The sequence below is a fragment of the Poromitra crassiceps genome, assembly GCF_964638095.1.
Source record: "Poromitra crassiceps genome assembly, chromosome: 14".
Lineage (NCBI taxonomy): Eukaryota > Metazoa > Chordata > Actinopteri > Beryciformes > Melamphaidae > Poromitra > Poromitra crassiceps.
Window position 1 is genome coordinate 33967104 of NC_139633.1, and position 26500 is coordinate 33993603.

The 26500-nt window shown below is 45.6% G+C and overlaps 1 protein-coding gene across 2 annotated transcripts in view; it reads left to right on the top strand.

Annotated features, from left to right (window-relative positions):
• The window catches only part of LOC310788759 (NLR family CARD domain-containing protein 3-like), a 275717-nt gene that overhangs the window by 70497 nt on the left and 178720 nt on the right, over window positions 1-26500 (top strand). The window contains exon 9 of one of the 2 annotated variants that reach the window (XM_083650324.1): window positions 2132-2871. The exons of the other annotated variant lie outside the window; for it this stretch is intronic. Within the exon in view, the coding sequence (XP_083506450.1) occupies window positions 2132-2664 (533 nt within the window). The 3' untranslated portion in view covers window positions 2665-2871. Of the gene's footprint in view, window positions 1-2131; window positions 2872-26500 lie in introns of those variants that run through there. 2 annotated transcript variants of the gene reach the window in all.

Consider the following 26500-nt stretch of genomic DNA (forward strand, 5'->3'; position numbering starts at 1 on the left):
CTGCTGTAACCACTTCACCAACAGTGTGAGTGACCAAATCTTTCACTTGTTAACCAGTTGGAGTGACGCTCTTTCCAGTAACATTTAGGCTTTGAAATGTGTTGACACATGAACCCTGCTTGTAGATTGCAGCTACATTGAACATGAAACACATTGCCGGTGGAGGTACCCGGATGTAGCAGACAAAGAGTATTGAAGGCAACAGACGAAGCCTGTTTTGTTGTTTTTTACAACAGCGCTCCCGCCTTGATGTTGCAGTGGAACCACTGAGGGGAACAACTCAGTCGTCAGTTCTTATCGATTTAACTTCTTTGGTGCAGAATTGTCGAAGTTGTCCTGCTTTGCTACTCGATGATTGACACAGACAGCAACCAGTCTGTACGTAAGTGAATCAGTGGGGATAGCAGAGCGTCCAGAGCCTAATGATGATTCATTTGGAATGGATTCATTGGGGTTGGTCAACTTTAGGCTAAGAGGCACACTGATGGCAGTAACAAATAGCAGACACTGTGATATTTAGAAGTGAATGGTGGACATGCAGAGCTGCTGTTTGGGCTGTCTTGGGCTACACTCTGAGCATACTGGGGGCAGCAGCTCAGCTTGAGGGAGGCTTTGGAGGGAATTGGAGCCTCCATGAAACATGAAAGCTGGAACATCCCCACCCCCCACTAACTACTTAAGACAATTTCAAAATATATTGTGAATATATGCCATTGTTCTCTTGTTTTAATAATAATTTAAAAAGACTCTTAATGTGTAACTTTTCCTCCGTGGTATCAATAATGGTATGACTGAGTGAGTGAACTCTGAGTGAGTTCATGTCAATTCTGCTAATAAATACATAATAGCTGCTTCTTGCCTTTTAGGGGTATTTATTTCTCTTCAGTTACACAGATATCGTGATGTATCGTAGGTTAAATTTGTACCCTGAATATATCGATTATCGTAGAATCGCTGTCGTTATCGTGACCGTATCGTATCGTGAGTTACTCTGTGATTCCCACCCCTAGCACACACACACACATACATGCACACACGCGCACACATACAGAGCAGACACACACACAGACACACACACGCACACACACACATACACGCGCATGCGCACATACAGACATGCACACACGCGCACACATACAGAGCAGACACACACACAGACACACACACGCACACACACGCACACACACATGCACGTGCATGCGCACATACACACACAGACATGCACAGACGCGCACACATACAGAGCAGACACACACAGACACACACACGCACACACACGCACACACACATGCACGTGCATGCGCACATACACACACAGACATGCACACACGCGCACGCATACAGAGCAGACACACACACAGACACACACACGCACACACTCGCACACACACACGCACACACACACATGCACGCGCATGCGCACATACACACACAGACATGCACACACGTGCACACATACAGAGCAGACACACACACAGACACACACACGCACACACTCGCACACACACACGCACACACAAACATGCACGCACATGCGCACATACACACACACAGACATGCACACACACGCACACATACAGAGCAGACACACACACAGACACACACACGCACACACTCGCACACACACACGCACACACACACATGCACGCGCATGCGCACATACACACACACAGACATGCGCACACATACAGAGCAGACACACACACAGACACACTCACACGCACACGCACACACACACACACACACACACACACACACACACACAGCTCCTCTTCTGTCTCTCCCTCAATGAAAAAAGAATAGATATAAAACTGCCCTTAATCTTAATCCCCACCCGCAGACACGGCCAAATGTGCCTGTAAAGTTACACGGGGCTCGAACCTGCAACTCCCATGTTGGTAGGCAGGGATTCTACCACTGCACTACGCAGACGCCAACGCATTTGTTACCTTTTTGAGGTTGGTTTCGCTTTTATTTTGATTTAAATCAATAAATGAATATAAAATAAAATGAGCCACAAAAATGAAACAGTTGAATCATAAAGAGTGAAGTTATTAATAGAATAATAATCAACACAACAGGTGTGTTAGATGAGAAGCTGCTGTTGTATTGAGTCTTGTTCTCTCATCAGATGCCTGTGAACTCACACTGGATCCAAACACAGCAGGCAGATACCTCCTCCTGTCTGAAGACAACAGAAAGGTGACGAGGGTGAGAGAGAAGCAGCCATATCCTGATCACCCAGAGAGATTTGACTTCCTGCCTCAGCTGCTGTGTAGAGATGGTCTGACTGCTCGCTGTTATTGGGAGGTGAAGAGGAAAGGAGTGGTTTATATAGGAGTGACTTACAGAGGAATCAGCAGGAGAGGAGAGGGTCGTGACTGTGTGCTTGGAATGAATGAAAAGTCCTGGAGTCTGATCTGCTCTGATGACAGTTACAGAGCCTGGCACAATGACAGACGCACAGACATACATCTCCCCTCCTCCTCTCACTCTAACAGAGTTGCAGTGTATCTTGACTGGCCTGCTGGCTCTCTGTCCTTCTACAACGTTTCCTCTGACAAACTGATTCATCTCCACACGTTCAACTGCACCTTCACTGAACCTCTGTACCCTGGGTTTACTGTGGGGTCTTCTTATGATAACTCAGTGTCTCTGTGTTAGATAGAGGAGGAGTGAGAGAGAAACACACTGTGACCAAACACAGCTGCTGACATGATGCTTCACTCTGTACAGGTTCAAATATCTTTCTTTTGATCTTTGTTATATTTGGTATTTGATTCATCTCATCGTTCCAAGCTGAACATTTTGATGTTTTCTAGAACCGTTTCCCAGAGTTACATGTTAAATAAACACGGTTTTATCTGTTTACAAACCTGTTTTCTAATAAATGTGTTGACATTGTTCACTGTGTGTGTGTGTGTGTGTGTGTGTGTGTGTGTGTGTGTGTGTGTGTGTGTGTGTGTGTGTGTGTGTGTGTGTGTGTCCAATAGTGGTATTAGTAAACAAAACGAATAGCCTACTATCCCACCCTAACACTCACTGTGTGTGCATGTGTGTGTGTGTGTGTGTGTGTGTGTGTGTGTGTGTGTGTGTGTGTGTGCGTGCGCGCGCGCGTGTGTGTGTGTGTGTGTGTGTGTGTGTGTGTGTGTGTGCACACAATAGAGCACACACACACACACACACTGAGGACAGACATGACTTTTAAAATGGGAAGAGAAGGTGAGTAGATTTTGCTTTGGGAAAAGGAAGAGAGAGGAGAGGGAGAGAGAAGAGGGGAGGAGAGAGAAGAGGAAGAGAGAGGAGAGAGAAGAGGGAGAGAAGAGGGGAGGAGAGAGAAGAGGGAGCGAGAGAAAATGGAGAGTGAGAAGAGGTAGAGAGAAGAGGGGAGGAGAGAGAGAGAGAAGAGGAGAGAGGAGGAGAGAGAGAAGAGGGAGAGAGGAGAGGGAGAGTGAGAAGAGGTAGAGAGAAGAGGGGAGGAGAGAGAAGAGGGAGCGAGAGGGGAGAGAGAGATGAGAGAGAGAGAGAAGAGAGTAAAGCTGCGTTCACACCGACCTATTAAAGTTTTTCGCTGGCATCGAGTTTACATACAAAGAGACAAAGCGATAGAAAATACGCTCGTCGCCCGAGATGAAATATCTCAACTCGAGCGAAAATACGCTGGCATCAGTCGCTCGCTGTTCAACGCTGATTGGCTGCCGTGTGAGAGCGAGTCAAGGATCACACTGGCTTGGAACAAACCGCTGGTTTATTGTGTGGCAACAAACCACATTGACAGGCTGACAGCTGACATGAAGTGAAGTCTGTACTACCGGTATGGAGCTCGCATTAGGAGCACGCTGATAGGCTTAGCTTGTAAACAATGACGGTGGCTCGTAGTGGACAAACATCATGACATTGCGTAACGTTATAGCCCCCACATGTCCGTCAATTCATGTGCCTGTTGATGAGCGATTTAAACACAGCGACAGAGCGATTCCAAAGGGTTGAATCAAGCAACAGAGCGAAAAATAAATATCTCGGTGTGAACACAGCTTTAGAGAGAAGAGGGAGAGAGAGAAGAGGGAGAGAGAGAAGAGGGAGAGAGAGGAGAGAGAAGAGGGAGAAAGAGAAGAGAGAGAGAGGAGAGGGAGAGAGAGAGAGAGAAGAGGGAGAGAGAAGAGGGAGAGAGAGGAGAGGGAGAGAGAGAGAGAGAGAGAGAGAGAGAAGAGGGAGAGAGAGAAGAGGGAGAGAGAGAGAGAAGAGGGAGAAAGAGAAGAGAGAGAGAGGAGAGGGAGAGAGAGAGAGAGAAGAGGGAGAGAGAAGAGGGAGAGAGAGGAGAGGGAGAGAGAGAGAGAGAGAGAGAGAGAAGAGGGAGAGAGAGAAGAGGGAGAGAGAGAGAGAAGAGGGAGAGAGAGGAGAGGGAGAGAGAGAAGAGGGAGAGAGAGAGAGAAGAGGGAGAGAGAGAAGAGGGAGAGAGAGAAGAGGGAGAGAGAGAAGAGGGAGAGAGAGAGAGAAGAGGGAGAGAGAGAAGAGGGAGAGAGAGAAGAGGGAGAGAGGTTGACAACATGAAGAGCATTTCAAACACCATCATTTACTATCAAAGGCAGCGTCCAGATTCCACACTCACCCCGTCGGGCGACGAGTGGAAAAAACGAGGGAGAGAGAGGAGAGGAGAGGGAAGAGGGAGAGAGAGAGAGAGAGAGAGAGAGAGAGAGAGGAGAGAGAGAGAAGAGGGAGAGAGAGAGAGAGAGGAGAGGGAGAGAGAGGAGAGGGAAGAGGGAGAGAGAGAAGAGAGAGAAGAGGGAGAGAGAGGAGAGGGGAGAGAGGAGAGGGAAGAGGGAGAGAGTGAGAATAGGGAGAGAGAGGAGAGGGGAGAGAGGAGAGGGAAGAGGGAGAGAGAGGAGGGAGAGAGAGGAGAGGGGAGAGAGGAGAGGGGAGAGAGGGAGAGAGAAGAGAGAGAAGAGGGAGAGAGAGGAGAGGGGAGAGAGGAGAGGGGAGAGAGGAGAGGGAGAGAGGGAGAGAGAAGAGAGAGAAGAGGGAGAGAGAGGAGAGAGAAGAGGGAGAAAGAGGAGAGGAGGAGATAGAGGAGGGAGAGAGAGGAGAGGGAAGAGGGAGAGAGTGAGAATAGGGAGAGAGAGGAGAGGGAGAGAGAGGAGAGAGAGAAAAGAGAGGGAGAGAAGAGGGAGAGAGAGGAGAGGGAGAGAGAGAAGAGGGAGAGAGAGAGGGAGAGAGAGAAGAGGGGGAGAGGGAGAGGGGAGAGGGAGAAAAGAGAGAGAGAAGAGGGAGAGAGAGAAGAGGGAGAGAGAGGAGAGGGAGAGAGGAGAGAGAGAAAAGAGAGAGAGAAGAGGGAGAGAGAGGAGAGGGAGAGAGAGAAGAGGGAGAGAGAGGAGAGGGAGAGGGGAGAGAGAGAAAAGAGAGAGAGAAGAGGGAGAGAGAGGAGAGGGAGAGAGAGAAGAGGGAGAGAGAGGAGAGGGAGAGAGGAGAGAGAGAAAAGAGAGAGAGAAGAGGCAGATAGAAGAGAGGGAGAGAGAGAGAGGAGAGAAAGAACAGAGAGAGAGAAGAGGGATATAGAAGAGAGGGAGAGAGAGAGAGGAGAGAGAGAAAAGAGAGAGAGAAGAGGGAGATAGAAGAGAGGGAGAGAGAGAGGAGAGAGAGAGGAGAGGGAGAGAGAAGAGGGAGAGAAGAGGGAGAGAGAGGAGAGAGAAGAGAGGGAGAAGGGAGAGAGAGAAAAGAGAGAGAGAAGAGGGAGAGAGAGGAGAGGGAGAGAGAGAAGAGGGAGAGAGAGGAGAGGGAGAGAGAGAAAAGAGAGAGAGAAGAGGGAGAGAGAAGAGAGGGAGAGAGAGGAGAGAGAGAGAAGAGGGAGAGAGAGAAGAGGGAGAGAGAGAGAGGAGAGAGAGAAGAGGGAGAGAGAAGAGAGGGAGAGAGAGAGAGAGGAGAGAGAGAGAAGAGGGAGAGGGAGAGAGAGAAGAGAGAGAGAGAGGAGAGAGAGAGAAGAGGGAGAGAGAGAGAGGAGGGAAAGAGGGGGAAGAGATGATGGGAAAAGAGGAGGTGAAGAGAAGAGATGAGTCACTGATAACAGTTTGAGTGTAGAGTTCTGCTACGTCCACATGGACACAGATAGATTATCCTCCATTCATAAAGAAACATGGCCTCCACACCTCCATCCACATGACAACATGAAGAGCATTTCAAACAGCATCATTTACTATCAAAGCCAGCGTCCAGATTCCACACTCACCCCGTCGGGCGACCAGCTGATGTGGGCGTGTCTCTCACTAAAGTGCCTTTTAAACATGAACTCTGGATCATGTCCTGCTAGAGAGAGCAGGATATTTTCAGGTTTTGCCTTTCTAAACATGAGGGGTCTTTGTTAAGAAACAACTGGATATGAGCCGTTTTTTCTGCCAGTGGGCGGGGGGGGGGGGGGGGGGGGCGGCGCGGTAGCATCTATCGAAAACAAGAAATGTGATAGGAAGCAGCTGTAGCTATGAGGCAGTCAAAATAGTGGTCGCACCGTCGTCAATCACTGTGGGTGATCTATTTTACAAGTGGCAACTACTCAGATCTGACTAGTTTTAAATGTAGGCTATTTCTCCCCACAAAAGTTTGATAGCCTATCAGTCAGTCAGCTCCTATCCTCTACGCAGTGGAGAGGCACACAACACTGCCTGCTGATATAATTGGCTGCAACACGTTAGCGACAAATCTGGAGACTTCAAAAAGCATGCCGTTGGTTTTAACGGAGTCCATTCCAACGAGGGGTGGCAATGTGCCAAAAAATGAGCGCTTCACATTGCTACATAAAGCAGGCGCAGCCCAGTCAAAATAGTGGTCGGACTGTCGTCAATCACTGTGGGTGATTTATTTTACAAGTGGCATTTCAAGTCATATCTAACTAGTTTTCAATGTATTTCTCCCCACACAAGTTAGGCTTTTTCTGACATGGGAGCAAGCAAGCAGCAGCAGCAGCAGACCTGATGCACTGGACCTGCCTGGCTGCAGCTGAAGCGCATTGGCCAAACAATCAATCAATCCGTTTTTGCAGCACTTGAGGAAACCGTGAGTTTGCTCGTTGATATAAGCGATTGCCCGAACGATTCATTAATTAATAAACTAGTGAACATGAAGTGAGTCACGAGCCACACCTGCCCACTACGGATATGCGGATAATATCCTGCCAGCTGTTTAACATGAGCTGCGATTGCGTGGAAGCGGATCTTATACCGGTGGTCGAGGTAGATAAGATACGGACTCGCGGGAGTGCGCGTAGGCCGGCTAATTGTTGTTTAACATGCAGGCCAACCGGCTAGGTGCAGGTTATAATACGGATTCCACTGCATGTTAAGAAGTGGCTTAAATGTCAGGAAGCTGAAGCTGTGGTTCAATACCACTTTTTCAACAACACTTTTTATGGTTTTTTGTTTTGTTTCATTCTGATGTTCATTTAGAACAATATTCATCACATTTTCTGAGTTTGCTGAAGAAATGCTTTTGATTTCTGAAGTGACGAGAAGTTTCTGAAAGTGAGTTGGAGCCAACCAGCTATTCAGTGCCTGTGTGTTTTAATGTAGAAAAGGCCACACAACACATAGTGAAAGCTACCAGGCTACTGATGACAATAATAAGCTTCCTGTCACCTGCTCAATATAAACTAAACAGACATTTCCATGAGCAAGTTGAAGTGATGATGTCAGCGTCTTCAAAAAGCTCTGCTCCACCTGTCCACACCAATACAGCCAAACTGACTTCTGATATATCTCCTCACATGGAAGACATGTTCCACTGTGGGCCTCCCCCCAGACAAAGCTTGGGAAAAGGTGCCCCCCCCCCCCCCCCCCCCCCAGACAAAGCTTGGGAAAAGGTGCCCCCCCCCCCCCCCCCCCCAGACAAAGCTTGGGAAAAGGTGCCCCCCCCCCCCAGACAAAGCTTGAGAAAAGGTGCCCCCCCCCCCCCTCGCTCAGTTCCTGGATGTCTATGAGATCATGATGATATTATTTGATCCCATAGACACACAACAATTGAGCCAATATGGCCTGATATCATATTGCTGTTTGACATATTTCAGACTACAGCAAATAGCAAATAGCATAAAACAGGTGTGTCTGTCTGAAGGCATTTATTTGTTTCTGACTCTGGGAAAATGGGATAAAACACAAAAGTTCCCCAAATTCTGTTTTGGTCTTCTGCTCTGTTTTGCTGTATTAGTGTGGACAGCTGGAGCTTTTTGAAAACTCTGACATCATAACCTCAACCTGTGCATGGCAGTTGCTGTTTCATTTGTATTGAGCATGTGTCAGGAAACTAGGGCTGCACGATATTGGAAAAAACTGACATTGTGATATTTCCCGCGCCTGCGATATATATTGCGATATGAAAAAATAGAGATTTTCACCAGATTACCAGAATAGCTCCATTTTAAAGAAAATAATACTTCTAGAATGATTGGGGTGAATTTGTAGAGGAGTCCATCTGATTTTGGAGGGGAAATTAGGTATTTTAATGTTTCTCAACCACTGGGCTGTGGCCCACTGGTAGGCCTCAGAGCGCCATCTATCAGGGTTCATACACATTTTGACCAATGGATTTCCATAACTTACATACATGAAAAAGTGAGTGAGTTACAACATTCTACTTTAAATTGTCACTAGCCTACATTTCACAAAGAGTGTAATGCAGCTTTTAAAGCCAGGGAAAGACAACATGTATGCTGTATCACCATATTACCATATCCAACATCTAAGACCATATAGTCTCATATCACAATATTGATATACAATTGATATATTGCCCACCCCTAATATTGAGTGCCAGAAACTACTTCCCAATGATGCTATTCACAGAAAAACATTAGATTTCATTCATTGATTATAATAACTGCTTTCAACTTCTTTCGTTCTTCTAACGTTTCAATAAATCAACAATGAAACACCCCTGCCACTTTACACACTTGGTCTGACCCCCCGGAAACCCCCTCCAGAAACTACCAAGTGGTGCACTCCGCATCGCAGTACAGAGAGACGAGGATTCACATGCAGCATCACTGGTGACAAACAATTCATTTGTGAAAAGTAATAAATATACATTTAATTGCCCAGATATGTCTCTTGTCTTTTTATTTTGACTGAAATGTTTTGTGTAAATGAGTCACTATGTATGATTAACTCTACCGTAACTAGAGACCGACCGATATGGTTTTTTCAAACCGATACCGATAACGATACTAGAGGCAGGAAAATCACGTGTACAGCTTTTGCACCGATATGAGCATATGACTATGCAAACTGGTACAGTAAGTTACAGTAAATGTAACATTATTAATACATTACATTCTCCTATATTCTCTACTCGAGGCTATCATATTTTAATTAAATTCCAATGAGAAATGTTATTTCATTTATTATCAAAAACATGGCATGTTGTTTATGTGTTATGTTTATGTTTGTGTATGTTAGGGTTAATACTCCTGTCAGTGCCCCTGACCAAGGTACTGGCAAAAGAACTGGAGTTGGTCCCCCGGGCGCTGCACTGCAGCTGCCCACTGCTCCTAGTTCTAGGAAGGTTCCTAGTAGAGGATGGGTCAAATGCAGAGGATGAATTTCCCCAAGGGGATAAATAAAGGATAACTTAATAACTTAACTAACTAACTAACTAACTTAACCAAAACTTCGCTGTTTGTTTATATAATGAAATAGTCATAAGCCGATTCAAAACTGCCAGTCCACAGTCAAGATATAACTATCGTCAGCACTGCAGTCAAGAATATAATACACTAACCATGGTGGTTTAATTTGCACTGCAAGACAACCAAAATTGTAGTACATTTACAGTAATAGGCTAATACTAACATTAAACTACAGCTATACAATACTAACAGAGAGAGAGAGAGTGAGGGTACTGTTGCACCTGGGAGGCAGCAAGGGGTTAATTTTTTTCAGTTGAGAGAGAGAGAGAGAGAGAGAGAGAGAGAGAGAGAGAGAGAGAGAGAGAGAGAGAGAGAGAGAGAGAGAGAGGGGAGAGAGGAGAGAGGACCATCAAGCGACAGCGTGCATGAAAGTGAAGCAAAGTCAATACAGCTGAAAACCTACGTAAAGTTACCAGAAGGAGAAAGACTCCGTAGGTGAAGTACACAGGACAAAACAGGACAACAGATACATGTACACTAGTACTAGTTAACTGCTTGACCACTCGTGAGGGCGCAACTGCAAGAATGTAGGAGCACATGTAGGAGAGCGGAGGAGAGTTTGAGAGACGCGCTGTGTGGCTGATTCGTGTGTCACGGTGTTTACGCAGCACACACGTAACTGCTGTGTGTGTGTGTGTGTGTGTGTGTGTGTGTGTGAGTGAGAGAGAGGAGCGCTCAGCCCCCACCTCTGTGAAATTCAGACAGCAGCAGGCAGATAGAGGAGAGGAGAGGAGAGGAGAGGAGAGGAGAGGAGAGGAGAGGAGAGGAGAGGAGAGGAGAGGAGAGGAGAGGAGAGGAGAAGCCGCAGCAACACCAAAGTGCGACGGTGAAAACATTACTCGCCACGTGGCGGACAGACCCCTGATCGCCACTGCCAAAGCTAAAATATAATTTCTAATTTCGGGCCCTGTTCACATTCGCTAACCAGTCTTTGAACTATAATATTTGAAGAAGTTGGGATCCGTGTCTGAGAGAAATAGCCTGGCTGGTTCGATGTTTATCCGTTTTTACAGACTGGCTTCGTTTGATGTGTCCAGGGGCTTGCCTTCGCTGTCGGCAACGTAAGCAAAATACTTCCACATTTCACTTCGTGCATCTGCTTTCCCTACAAGCGTTGGGCGGCTTCAGACTCTCAGAACAAACCGCTGCCATTTTCACTGTGTCTGTCCCTGTGTGTCGGGCTGCTGCTGCGGAGGACTGAAGCGGACTGAGCAGAGAGGGGAGAGGGGGAAATCAGCACGCCTGTTGCACTGCTGTCTGTTTTCGGGCTTGTTTTTGGAGAAGAGAAGAGGGAGGGGGGGAGGGGAGGGGGGCTGGGGAAACAATAGAAGGCAGCTGCCCTGTGACCTCGTGGCGCGCTCTGCTGGACAAAGTAAGCATTAACCTTGAAAAAAGCTAACCTTATCGGTCCTATCGGAGACATTAAAGACGTTACCGATAAGATTTTAAACGCGCATATGACGTCATATCGGCTGCCGATAATCGGTGTACCGATTATCGGTCGGTCTCTAACCATAACTGCTGTCATCTGAATGATGCATCATCAGAGCCTGAGGGGGAGAGAGAGCTGCGGTGATACACGGACAACTTCTCAGTAATAATCACTTTAGCCTTCGTGTCATTATATTATGTTGCTGTCTTGCTTTTTGGTGTTTCAAGAGTAAATATCTCCACTCCACAGACATGTTGAGTTACAGCAGCCAGCCTGCTGTAAGCTAGTGCGCTGCAACCTGTGGACACGTCCGCCTCCGCAATCACATCGTTTACATCAGACGGGCTACTGTCAGCAATGCAACATAAGCACAAATAATTCAATGTAGCTCTCTGTCCATTTTGTTGTGTTGAAGCTAAGCACTAAATGAGTGAGTACAGTAGTGGGGCGTCTCTCTCCTTTGAGAGAGACTGCATTTCACTCAGTAGGCTCCTCCCCTAAAGTGAGAGTTTATCAAGCAACATGACAAGTTCATTTGCTTGTGACATCACACGTCCTGCGATGTGACTGTTGCACATGCGCACATCGCCATGACGATGTGTAAACGATATATCGTGCAGCCCTACAGGAAACTACGAGCCTAACTGTCTGATGTGTTTTCTAAAAAAAAAACATTTATTTTCCAAAAGTCATCAAAGTTATTCAAGTTTGTGAAGATCATCCTGCTGAACCCAAATTGACGTTCCCATAAACTTTTGATAACCACAGACCTTGTTTTATCCATATAAGTGAAATCCCCATTCTAAAAGCCCATTCACTTTTCCCCTGATGAACAGGGCCGGATTAACAGTGTGATGCCCGCCCCCATAGAGACACTGCATGAAATAGGCCACGCCCATCACGGGGGAAAACTCTCCATTCACTTCCACACACCAGTGTCCTTTTCCTTGAATTAAACATAGCTAAAAGCTGTTGTGTGGTGCGCTGCGCACACAACAAATGTAAAGAATCGCCTATTAAAGTTGTTTTGTACTCCTGAGCAAAACAAGGAAGCCATTGAGAATTGGCGAGAAGAAAAATGTGAATCTAGCTGTCAAGGAAGTAAGTTGGAGTGTTCATCTTCCGTATATAAGATCTTTGTGTGTAACACAGTGACATAGGAGAACGCCAGGATTGGGGGAGGAGTTTCAAGAAGCAGAAAGTCAGCAGACAAACGTGATCAGCTCACGTCTCGTTCACAGTTCAAATGAATGAAGTAAACGCACACAACGTCTCATTCTTTGACACTAGCCAGTTCCTCCTAGATATCTGCCAAACTATCTGTATCTGACGAGAGTTCCTTTGTTCGCCTGGTTAGCCACGGTTTGTTTTGCTAGAAGTTGGCACGATAGTTGGTCCTTTGTGTTCTCCCCCGTGTTGGGTGTGGTTTCTGAATGATGACGCGTTCCACAGTGTCTCTATATCGACACATAAACAGTGCAAATGACTATGACAATAAATAGCAGAGATGTTGTTTAAAGTAGAGCCTCATAGGGTTGTCAAAAGTATTGATAGTATCGATAAAATCAATACTAAAATTTTTAAACGGATGCAATACTCATTTGCAGCAGGTATCGATAATATCGATACGTATCAATACTAAAATTTTGAAATGGATACAATACTCATTTGCAACAGTATGGTTACCAGCAGTGCTTTCTCTTAATGACAAATCAAACATACTACTGATCCCCCCCCCCCCCTATCATTGGTGGGTATCTGTTGCTTCAACAAGCTCAAAGTGTTCTGATAGGATGATGACTAGAGCAGGTGTAATCTGCAGTGTGTTCTGATAGGATGATGACTAGAGCAGGTGTAATCTGCAGTGTGTTCTGATAGGATGATGACTAGAGCAGGGGTAATCTGCAGTGTGTTCTGATAGGATGATGACTAGAGCAGGGGTAATCTGCAGTGTGTTCTGATAGGATGATGACTAGAGCAGGGGTAATCTGCAGTGTGTTCTGATAGGATGATGACTAGAGCAGGGGTAATCTGCAGTGTGTTCTGATAGGATGATGACTAGAGCAGGGGTAATCTGCAGTGTGTTCTGATAGGATGATGACTAGAGCAGGGGTAATCTGCAGTGTGTTCTGATAGGATGATGACTAGAGCAGGGGTAATCTGCAGTGTGTTCTGATAGGATGATGACTAGAGCAGGGGTAATCTGCAGTGTGTTCTGATAGGATGATGACTAGAGCAGGGGTAATCTGCAGTGTGTTCTGATAGGATGATGACTAGAGCAGGGGTAATCTGCAGTGTGTTCTGATAGGATGATGACTAGAGCAGGGGTAATCTGCAGTGTGTTCTGATAGGATGATGACTAGAGCAGGGGTAATCTGCAGTGTGTTCTGATAGGATGATGACTAGAGCAGGGGTAATCTGCAGTGTGTTCTGATAGGATGATGACTAGAGCAGGGGTAATCTGCAGTGTGTTCTGATAGGATGATGACTAGAGCAGGGGTAATCTGCAGTGTGTTCTGATAGGATGATGACTAGAGCAGGGGTAATCTGCAGTGTGTTCTGATAGGATGATGACTAGAGCAGGGGTAATCTGCAGTGTGTTCTGATAGGATGATGACTAGAGCAGGGGTAATCTGCAGTGTGTTCTGATAGGATGATGACTAGAGCAGGGGTAATCTGCAGTGTGTTCTGATAGGATGATGACTAGAGCAGGGGTAATCTGCAGTGTGTTCTGATAGGATGATGACTAGAGCAGGGGTAATCTGCAGTGTGTTCTGATAGGATGATGACTAGAGCAGGGGTAATCTGCAGTGTGTTCTGATAGGATGATGACTAGAGCAGGGGTAATCTGCAGTGTGTTCTGATAGGATGATGACTAGAGCAGGGGTAATCTGCAGTGTGTTCTGATAGGCTGATGACTAGAGCAGGGGTAATCTGCAGTGTGTTCTGATAGGCTGATGACTAGAGCAGGGGTAATCTGCAGTGTGTTCTGATAGGATGATGACTAGAGCAGGGGTAATCTGCAGTGTGTTCTGATAGGATGATGACTAGAGCAGGGGTAATCTGCAGTGTGTTCTGATAGGATGATGACTAGAGCAGGGGTAATCTGCAGTGTGTTCTGATAGGATGATGACTAGAGCAGGGGTAATCTGCAGTGTGTTCTGATAGGATGATGACTAGAGCAGGGGTAATCTGCAGTGTGTTCTGATAGGATGATGACTAGAGCAGGTGTAATCTGCAGTGTGTTCTGATAGGATGATGACTAGAGCAGGGGTAATCTGCAGTGTGTTCTGATAGGATGATGACTAGAGCAGGGGTAATCTGCAGTGTGTTCTGATAGGATGATGACTAGAGCAGGGGTAATCTGCAGTGTGTTCTGATAGGATGATGACTAGAGCAGGGGTAATCTGCAGTGTGTTCTGATAGGATGATGACTAGAGCAGGGGTAATCTGCAGTGTGTTCTGATAGGATGATGACTAGAGCAGGTGTAATCTGCAGTGTGTTCTGATAGGATGATGACTAGAGCAGGGGTAATCTGCAGTGTGTTCTGATAGGATGATGACTAGAGCAGGGGTAATCTGCAGTGTGTTCTGATAGGATGATGACTAGAGCAGGTGTAATCTGCAGTGTGTTCTGATAGGATGATGACTAGAGCAGGGGTAATCTGCAGTGTGTTCTGATAGGATGATGACTAGAGCAGGGGTAATCTGCAGTGTGTTCTGATAGGATGATGACTAGAGCAGGGGTAATCTGCAGTGTGTTCTGATAGGATGATGACTAGAGCAGGGGTAATCTGCAGTGTGTTCTGATAGGATGATGACTAGAGCAGGGGTAATCTGCAGTGTGTTCTGATAGGATGATGACTAGAGCAGGGATAATCTGCAGTGTGTTCTGATAGGATGATGACTAGAGCAGGGGTAATCTGCAGTGTGTTCTGATAGGATGATGACTAGAGCAGGGGTAATCTGCAGTGTGTTCTGATAGGATGATGACTAGAGCAGGGGTAATCTGCAGTGTGTTCTGATAGGATGATGACTAGAGCAGGGGTAATCTGCAGTGTGTTCTGATAGGATGATGACTAGAGCAGGTGTAATCTGCAGTGTGTTCTGATAGGATGATGACTAGAGCAGGGGTAATCTGCAGTGTGTTCTGATAGGATGATGACTAGAGCAGGGGTAATCTGCAGTGTGTTCTGATAGGATGATGACTAGAGCAGGGGTAATCTGCAGTGTGTTCTGATAGGATGATGACTAGAGCAGGGGTAATCTGCAGTGTGTTCTGATAGGATGATGACTAGAGCAGGGGTAATCTGCAGTGTGTTCTGATAGGATGATGACTAGAGCAGGGGTAATCTGCAGTGTGTTCTGATAGGATGATGACTAGAGCAGGGGTAATCTGCAGTGTGTTCTGATAGGATGATGACTAGAGCAGGGGTAATCTGCAGTGTGTTCTGATAGGATGATGACTAGAGCAGGTGTAATCTGCAGTGTGTTCTGATAGGATGATGACTAGAGCAGGGGTAATCTGCAGTGTGTTCTGATAGGATGATGACTAGAGCAGGGGTAATCTGCAGTGTGTTCTGATAGGATGATGACTAGAGCAGGGGTAATCTGCAGTGTGTTCTGATAGGATGATGACTAGAGCAGGGGTAATCTGCAGTGTGTTCTGATAGGATGATGACTAGAGCAGGGGTAATCTGCAGTGTGTTCTGATAGGATGATGACTAGAGCAGGGGTAATCTGCAGTGTGTTCTGATAGGATGATGACTAGAGCAGGGGTAATCTGCAGTGTGTTCTGATAGGATGATGACTAGAGCAGGGGTAATCTGCAGTGTGTTCTGATAGGATGATGACTAGAGCAGGGGTAATCTGCAGTGTGTTCTGATAGGATGATGACTAGAGCAGGGGTAATCTGCAGTGTGTTCTGATAGGATGATGACTAGAGCAGGGGTAATCTGCAGTGTGTTCTGATAGGATGATGACTAGAGCAGGGGTAATCTGCAGTGTGTTCTGATAGGATGATGACTAGAGCAGGGGTAATCTGCAGTGTGTTCTGATAGGATGATGACTAGAGCAGGGGTAATCTGCAGTGTGTTCTGATAGGATGATGACTAGAGCAGGTGTAATCTGCAGTGTGTTCTGATAGGATGATGACTAGAGCAGGGGTAATCTGCAGTGTGTTCTGATAGGATGATGACTAGAGCAGGGGTAATCTGCAGTGTGTTCTGATAGGATGATGACTAGAGCAGGGGTAATCTGCAGTGTGTTCTGATAGGATGATGACTAGAGCAGGTGTAATCTGCAGTGTGTTCTGATAGGATGATGACTAGAGCAGGGGTAATCTGCAGTGTGTTCTGATAGGATGATGACTAGAGCAGGGGTAATCTGCAGTGTGTTCTGATAGGATGATGACTAGAGCAGGGGTAATCTGCAGTGTGTTCTGATAGGATGATGACTAGAGCAGGGGTAATCTGCAGTGTGTTCTGATAGGATGATGACTAGAGCAGGGGTAATCTGCAGTGTGTTCTGATAGGATGATGACTAGAGCAGGTGTAATCTGCAGTGTGTTCTGATAGGATGATGACTAGAGCAGGGGTAATCTGCAGTGTGTTCTGATAGGATGATGACTAGAGCAGGGGTAATCTGCAGGGTAAGTGCAACATTTTTAATGAGTTTTATCAGGCCTTGATTATGGAGAAGCGTACATCTGTCTGTCCATCTGTCTTTGTTTATTTTATATGATGTGTTGTCATCCCTCCCCCCCCCCCCCCTCTGTGGTATCGAAAATGGTATTGAGTATCGATATTCACCTGGGTATCAGTATCGAAGTAAAAATTCTAGTATTGTGACATCCCTAGAGCCTCAACACACATCCCACACATTGAAGACACAATGTAGACGACCTCTAAAACACCTTGACACTATAGACATGAGCCACATTCCATATGGTTACACAGAAACGGATACTGTCTCAAATCTGAATGCAAGTCACATCCCAGACACATTTAAACACATCATGTTCAATAATATCACTATTTGAAAGAAGCATGGCAGGGGGAACTTTGTATTGATCTATCTGACATGATATGGGAAAAGAGTTTGTCTGTGGTACAACTATGCTCAGTTAAGAGTAGACACCAGCTCATTCAATTTAAAGTCGTTCATCGCCTTCACTATTCTAAGCATAAGTTGCACAAGTTCTTCCCCTCTGTCTCACCACTGTGTGACAGGTGTCAGGTGTCAGAGGGCACTCTGTCTCATGCCTTCTGGTTCTGCCCTTCACTGACGGGATTCTGGGCCAAAATATTTGACTGGTACTCTAAAGGCCTACATAAATAACCCTTCAGCCGGAGGCAGAACTCACCATCTTCAGCTGCTTGGAGAACTCTCTGGGCTTCCCCACAGCTGTGCAACAGTCTCTGACACTGGGGACAACTGTTGCCAAAAAACGTATCCTGAAAGAGTGGAAGTCCCCCTCTCCGCCTCCTTTCCAACTGTGGTTGATGGACATGATCTCGGTCATAAGGATGGAGAGGCTCAGATCCCTGAGAAACAACTCACTTTATACGTTTCTAACTATTTGGGACCCGTTTCTGGCCTACCTGGACGAGGTTGGAGGTGGTGGGTAACTTACCCAGGTGAGTGGGACCGTTTCTGGCCTACCTGGACGAGGTTGGAGGTGGTGGGTAACTTGCCCAGGTGAGTGGGACCCGTTTCTGGCCTACCTGGACGAGGTTGGAGGTGGTGGGTAACTTGCCCAGGTGAGTGGGACCGTTTCTGGCCTACCTGGACGAGGTTGGAGGTGGTGGGTAACTTGCCCAGGTGAGTGGGACCGTTTCTGGCCTACCTGGACGAGGTTGGAGGTGGTGGGTAACTTGCCCAGGTGAGTGGGACCCGTTTCTGGCCTACCTGGACGAGGTTGGAGGTGGTGGGTAACTTACCCAGGTGAGTGGGACCGTTTCTGGCCTACCTGGACGAGGTTGGAGGTGGTGGGTAACTTGCCCAGGTGAGTGGGACCCGTTTCTGGCCTACCTGGACGAGGTTGGAGGTGGTGGGTAACTTACCCAGGTGAGTGGGACCGTTTCTGGCCTACCTGGACGAGGTTGGAGGTGGTGGGTAACTTGCCCAGGTGAGTGGGACCCGTTTCTGGCCTACCTGGACGAGGTTGGAGGTGGTGGGTAACTTGCCCAGGTGAGTGGGACCGTTTCTGGCCTACCTGGACGAGGTTGGAGGTGGTGGGTAACTTGCCCAGGTGAGTGGGACCCCACACACAACATTCCTTACAAGCACATAAGCACCCTATATGGACGCTGTCACCACATTATTGTCGATATGTTTTTTGGGTTTTTTCTTCTTCTTTTCTTTCCTTTCCTGTGTCTGAGCTTGTTCGTTTGTTTTGTTTGTATTTTGTAAAAATTGAAATTGAAAAAATAAAATACTAACAAAAATAATAATAATATCACTATTTCCATCAGAAATGTGCCAAAGGCCTCTATGAGGACTGAATGCCAAACCAGGGACTTGGACTTGAGACTTATACTTAGGTCACACACACAGTGACTTGAGACTTGACTTGTTGTCAAAGACTTGAGACTTGTTAACAAGTTTTTTTTTTTTTTTGCTGCATTAAAAGTATGAAGGACAAGCTGCTGAATGTCATTCCCTCCTCCCTCATTATCATGCGTAACCTTAAACATCTAGTGCGCACAGCCTAGACACCGCACTGTCAGAGACAGAGGAACAAAAGTGGGCCCAGCAGATTAATAGGCCAGAGGGCAACAAGTTGAGCACCTATTGTCAATTCAAGAATGTTATTGAAAGCGAGCCATATGTACAAAAGATCCTATAGACAGTACAGAAGCGCTTTAGCCAAATTTAGATGTGGAGTAGCTCCTTTAGCCATAGAAACTGGTAGATATACAAATACCCCAGCTGATAGTCGTTTCTGTACTCTTTGTAACAATGGTTCTATTGAATCAGAAGTCCATGCACTTATTCATTGTGAACTTTATGTGGACATTCGTTCAGAACTGTTTAGCTCTCAAACTACATTGAACATTTTAATGATCTAGATCAGTGATCCTCACTATTTCTTTGATGAGAGCCGCACTGGCAGGACAAAGTCAATAGGAGAGCCACTTTTACCGCAAAACACCAAAAGCCACCCCAACCAAGCACATCTGCCTATACCATTTTTTTGTGTTTTATTGTTTTATACACACACACACACACACACACACACACACACACACACACACACACACCAGTTTCCCCTAGAAAATCTTTCAGGCCTGGAGGGATTTCGAAACGTACCCCGACAGCAACGGTGGCGGCCCTTGCTGGTGACGCTAAACTTTTAGCTAACCTGTTCACATCTATGTTTGCAATGGCATCCCAAGTATCATCATACTATTATGGGATGCGATGCGAACAGTTGTATTATGGGATGTGCGTTTCCCAGGCAACGACACACGTTGACACGTTTTGGAACAGCGCTGCACGCTGGCACAATACTCCTAATATAAAAGCAAAATGCTTATTGTTTTGAATGATTTGGCATCTTCTATTACTGCCAACACCAGTGTTGTTGTATTGTAATAATATGCCATAAAGGTTTATTGAAATTTTGGGGAGAGCAGGGGGGGGGGGGAATCAAAAAAAAAAAAATTGCAATTTCTTAGAGCCGCCAACTAAAGCTTCGAGAGCCGCCAGCGTCCCGCGAGCCGCGCAATGAGGAACTAGGATCTAGATCAGGGATGTCAGAGATATGGCCCACGGGCCGGATCAGGCCCGCGGGCCGGATCACCGCGAGATGTTTTGGAATATAATTTTATTTTTTTTATTTTTTTGTAATTATTATTATTATTATTATTAAATTCGCACCCCATTATCATGAACTACGTGTGGCTAATAAGCAAGCTAAGAGTTCATTCATAAGTTAATTAACCTGCACTACAAGGAAGTATGTCAGTAGGTCATCAGGTGTAAACAAAGCCGCCATAGTTATAACCTGCATTCTTTCAAATGTAGTTAATGGACAACAGATATTCATTGTGTGTATGAATAGGAAAGATGCTTTCTATGGCACATATGATGTGCTATTTGTTGCACTTATTTCTTACTTTTTTGTATTTACATTTTTTGTTGTGTCAGCCTGTGTGGTACATAGGAGTGCAACTTATTTCTTACTTGAAAATCTTGTCAATATGTTGCATCTTGCACTTTGTTGCAGTTCTCTGCTTTATGCACTTTGTTATTGATGGGGATCTGTGACGCAGGCGTTCTTGAATGATTCCAAATAATAAATCCACGTGTAGCCTAAATATCCATGTGTTGAGTCGAATTGATTTTAGTTAAAAAAGAAAATCCGGCCCCCAAGAGGTCTCAGTTGAACAAATCCGGCCCTCTACCTAATATGAGTCTGACACCCCTGATCTAGATCAAGGTTTCTCAACTGGTGGGTCGCGACCCAAAGGTGGGTCGCGGGGCCGTTTTGATTGGGTCGCGGACATTGGCCAAAAAAAAAAAAAAAAAAAAAAAAAATCATATTTCATTTGAGTTAAATTCAGATTATTGAAACTGGATTAGCCTGACCAGTTTTACTTGTTTAACAAGCTGAAGCATATGCTCTGCCTGTAATTCAAGAGAAGTCTGCCTTTTCATTTCATATTTAATTTTAGTTCAATTCAGATGATTAAAACTGGATTAGCATGGCCCCAGTTTAATAAAAAGTTATGACCAGTTTAACTAAAAAGCATATAGCCTGCCTGTGATTCAAGAAAAGTCTGCCTTTTTATTTCATATTAGTTAAATTCAGACTATTGAAACTGGATTAGCATGACCAGGTTAACTTGTTTTATTATTATTATTATTATTATTATTATTATTATTATTATTATTATTATTATTATTATTATTATTATTATTATTATTAACTTGTTTAAAAACATATAGGCCTGTAATTCAAGTCTGCCTTATTTAAATTGGTTTTTAGCCATAGTTGCACTTCTGTTGCACTTTTTTGTTCATTTGAGGTTTATAACAGTGCATGAAGGCATTGTGTATTAAATGAATGTGCTATTTTTTGTCTAATAAATTTGAGTGGTTTAAAAAAAAATCTGAAATTTGGGTCGCGACTTCATGACAAGGAAAATAGTGGGTCCTGAGGCTACACCAGTTGAGAACCACTGATCTAGATGATATAAACAAGTTGTGTGTAATTGTAGCTGGTAAACAAAGCTGTGCCAAAGCTGCCATCTCATCCTGAACAGGAGACAGTCTTTTCTGTGTGTTTAAAACATGTGCTTTCTCTTTTTGTTATCCTTCTGTGTATGATGATGACTGTGTGTGTGTGTGTGTGTGTGTGTGTGTGTGTGTGTGTGTGTGTGTGTGTGTGTGTGTGTGTGTGTAGCTGTGTGTGTGTGTGTGTGTGTGTGTGTGTGTGTAGCTGTGTGTGTGTGTGTGTGTGTGTGTGTGTGTGTGTGTGTGTGTGTGTGTGTGTGTGTGTGTGTGTGTAGCTGTGTGTGTGTGTGTGTGTGTGTGTGTGTGTGTAGCTGTGTGTGTGTGTGTGTGTGTGTGTGTGTGTGTGTGTGTGTGTGTGTGTGTGTGTGTGTGTGTGTGTGTGTGTAGCTGTGTGTGTGTGTGTGTGTGTGTGTGTGTGTGTGTGTGTGTGTGTGTGTGTGTGTGTGTGTGTGTGTGTGTGTGTGTGTGTGTGTGTGTGTGTGCATACTCACACACACACACACAGCTAGCACCTTCCAATAGTGGCAGTTCTGCAGTGCTTTTATTGATTTGATTGATTATATGATTTTATTCATTTTATTTTCTTATATTTTTATTCTCTTATTAGTTTTTCCTACTTTATTGAGTTGCTGTACTTGCCAGCGCTTTTCCCGTTTGGTTATTATTTGACCTAAATGGGGTAACATTGATTGATTGAATCCTCCTTATAGTGTATATCAGCCATCCTCAAAGTCCGGACTCCGGTCCGCACCCGGACCCAGACGCCGTCCTGTCCGGACCCAGACACCGTCCTATCTGGACCGAGCCCTCTAACCTACAAATCATTGAATATTTACATTTTCACAGAGCGTTTCTACTTTAACCGGCACATGCTTTTCTAGCCTTTACGCTACTGGTTTATCTGCCAGGAAGCTCACAGACCAATGCATGTGCTGTAAATCATCACACGTGATTACATTACATTACATTACATTACATTACATTATATTACATTACGTCATTTAGCAGACGCTTTTATCCAAAGCGACTTACAATAACACATTTTTGTCAGCAATAGAGCAATCAACTACTGTATGTAACACAGTCTATGACAACTACAACATCAACTACAACTAAATGGGGTAACATTGATTGATTGAATCCTCCTTATAGTGTATATCAGCCATCCTCAAAGTCCGGACTCCGGACGTGATGCTACTCAGCCATTCAACAAGCGAATCGATTCTGCCTGTTGCTTGCCTAGGCTGTGCTGCTGCTGCTGCTGCTGCTGCTGCTGTGAGAGAGTGACACACGGACGGAGGAGAGGCGACACTCAGAGAAATTACAGAGATAGAAGTAATTTCACATGGCGTGCTCAAAAGAAACGAGTAGACCACGAAAACAAAGCTTTAGTTTGAATCCAGAGCACACAGACTCATGTTCATTCATTGTTCTCACGAGCAGTTCAAAACCACTATGTCTCATGTGAAGTGTGATGCGATCCTGACCAGCTGTCTATGGAAGCACCACACATGAGCAAACACACACACAAATCCAGACTGAGGGCACACACACATTCACTGCCCAACAGCATGTGAACGATCGATAGATAGAAAGACAGACAGGCAGGCAGACAGACAGACAGACAGACAGACAGGCAGACAGACAGACAGACAGACAGACAGACAGACAGACAGGCAGACAGACAGACAGACAGACAGACAGACAGGCAGACAGACAGACAGACAGACAGACAGACAGACAGACAGACAGGCAGGCAGGCAGGCAGACAGACAGACAGACAGACAGAGAGACAGACAGACAGACAGACAGACAGACAGACAGACAGGCAGGCAGACAGACAGACAGACAGACAGACAGACAGACAGACAGACAGACAGGCAGGCAGGCAGACAGACAGACAGACAGACAGACAGACAGGGTGGGAGCTCACTTCTATGGGCCTGTATCCACCTAGCGTCTTTTCATCAGCTCCGGCATCTATTTTCAATTGTTTCCAATGGGGGGAGAGTGTATGTGAGCGCACACGGACGTCTAGAGAAAGTGCGCTGCGTCCAGCGTCTTATTTTCACAGCGCTCTGGTGTTTTTGTGCGCCCGACTCCCAGCGCTCCCAGCGCTTCCAGCTGAAATTATTTTAACTTTTCAGAAAGACGCTGGTGTTGGGTGCTCCTTTTCTGGCAACTATAAATATGAAAAAACTATCGCAACAGAGACAGAAAGGCTCAATTGTGGGAGCAGATTGGCTAGACACTTAATATTTCTGGTGAGTGTTGAGCTAAATCACTGTATGTGTGTTGTTTGCTAATGTTAGCTGTCAGCTATCAAGCTACTACCGCACTGAGCTGACGTTAGTTTCAGACTGCTTCCTTGTTATATTGTGCGCCGAGATCAGCGTTCCCCAGCGCACTCCCAGCGTTTAACGTCGGAAAAAGACGCTAGGTGGACACAGGCCCTTAGTTCAATGGCACTGAATCATAACACAAGCTACGTTACGATGTTCCGGACCTTCGCTTGAGGATATTTTCTCTATGTGAACCTCTTTGAATTTTAATTGAGTGCCCCTGGTGTATGTTATGTACACTACAGCATTAACTGGAACTACTGTATGCCAGCGGCTGGGAACGATTTTGTGGGTTTCACCATTTTACTGGTTACTATTTTTTATTTTCCTAATTCAGGAATGTTGAGTTATACAATTGTGCAATAGAGCTTGTGCAATCATGCCGAACAGGTTGTCTCTTCTGTGGAGTTGTGCAATGTGGAATGTCCCTGTCTGTCTCTGTTATTGACGTTGTTTGTAACGCCGGGTTGTGGCTAGAGATGCAGCGGTATGATTTTTTGACGGTATGATAACCTTGGAGAAAATTACCACGGTTTCACGGTATCACGGTATCGCGGACCTTTATGTATTCTTGTCAAATAGCCTATGGCACAAAAAATTTTTTTTTTTTTTTACCATGAACAAAATGATAGTTGAATGGGGACCATGATCACAAAAATATCTTTGGCAATGAAGTATGCCACAGCATCATTTAATTCTTTGGCATGTTTGGATTTGGGTGCATAGGTGTGTGTGCTTGGATATATAACAGTACTATTCTTACTTATCATAAATGACGATTTATTTAATCTAATTTTATGTAAAACTAAAACACATAATATCAAATAGATGCTTATCTTTTGTAAAAATCGGATGGACACTGACTGCACTGGACACAAATGATTGTTTCACGTTGATGGCGCACACCCCCACTCACACACACCCCTCTCCCTCTGTCTCACGCATGCCTCTGCCCCTGTGCTGAGAGCGCTTGTCTTTTCCCCCTCTCTCACACACACACACACTGTTTGTGCCTCAATTCACTGGCAGGTTGGAGGAGTCAGTTTCTACATTATTGAACGTTACTTCTCTCTCATTAGTGCAATATGTTTTTGATAACGAGGCGCTGGCCAGCCTGGCCTACACAAGACGTGATCACTCAGTCAAGAAGTAACGTTACGTTAACGTTAGTCAGCTGATGCTAATTAGCCATGTTAACGATAGCCTATGATGAGTCATGACGTTAATGTTAGCTACTCCTCAAACCTGCCGGTGGAAATGGTTTAGCGTTATGTCCGATGTGATGCATGATGAAGCAAGACAACGTTAAGTACCTTGAATTTTGCAAATGAGGACGGCTGGTGTTGATGGGCTATCATGTTTGAGGTGGGCTATCATGTTTGAGGTAGGCTATTGCCTCCTAGTGCAGCCACTCTTCGCCTGCATGTCTTGCATGTTGGCTGTCCTTCCTCCTGTAAGCCCTGGCCATCCGTTTTTCTGATAACCAAAATAGTCCCACACTACCGATTTTGTCCTTTTTTGACTGGGGAAAAAGTTTGGGGGGTTCTTCACCTCTCTGGCAGTGGCAGCCATTGTCATGCGGCACGCCACTCACAACAATGATGACTCGTTGATGATGATGACGCAGCTGCGGTCTGCCAGCTACTGATTGCTCTACACACACATGCAGCAGGGGGGAGGGGCCGCGTAACTGCACTCTGTCTCTGCAAGGGACTGGGCACTTTTTCTCAGGGAAACAGCTGATACCGTGGAGAAGGTATGACGGCAAAATTTAGTGGTTTTGATACCGTGGCTTTTTCAAACCCCGGTATACCTTCAAACCGGAAACCGCTGCATCCCTAGTTGTGGCTATGTGCACTTTAATGCCCAAGACAATAAAGTATATCTCATCTCATCTCATCTCATATTTAGAGGAATATCTCATTTTAAATTAACATTAGGATTATACTGTTGTGTACAAAGCCCCACCTTCCCCCATCACCCTGGGTGACTCCCCAGTCAACACTGTGGAGTCCTTCCGCTTCCTGGGGACCATCATCAGCCAGGACCTAAAATGGGAGCTGAACATCAGAGCTCTCACCAAGAAGGCACAGCAGAGGATGTACTTTGTACAGCAGCTGAAGAAATTAACTCATTAAGTGCCATAGACGACCTAACTCGTCTTACATAATCCAGCGCTTAAGTGCCAAGGACGGACTAACTCGTCTTACATAAAGATTTTTTTTTTTTGACGGTGGGACATCAATCAACCCCTTTTACATCTTTGAGATAACTATTTGGAGCAAGAGCATGTGTGTAATCTATTTTACCGACCACTAAGTGGCGACAGAGACCGAGAGAAGCCACAGCCATGGGACCCAAAAGCCACGGGACCAAAAGCAGCCGCCTCTTCGATGGCGATTTTACAGTCAGAAGCCCGAGACACACACACAGAACGGACAGAGATCCCTTCCCCCCAGAGCCGCGCAGCAACGCGCGAACACACACACACACACACACACACACACACACACACACACACACACACACACACCGCGGAAGCAAGCCATTCAAGGAAATGGCGACGCGATTTTACAGTAATCCCTTTCAGACTCGTCTTGCCCGACAGGCAGACAGGCAGGCAGGCAGGCAGGCAGCAGCAGCAACGCGCTTCTGACACGCCCGCTGTTAGGAGGAAGGAGGAGAAGACACACGGAGGGAGGAGTTTGAATGAGAGGGGTGTTTCCTGTTGTTATGGAGGAAATTACTGTTCAAAACTATTGTTTAGAATGTCTGACGGTCTTACTGATGCCAAAAATGAATGGTTAAAGTGACTGTTTC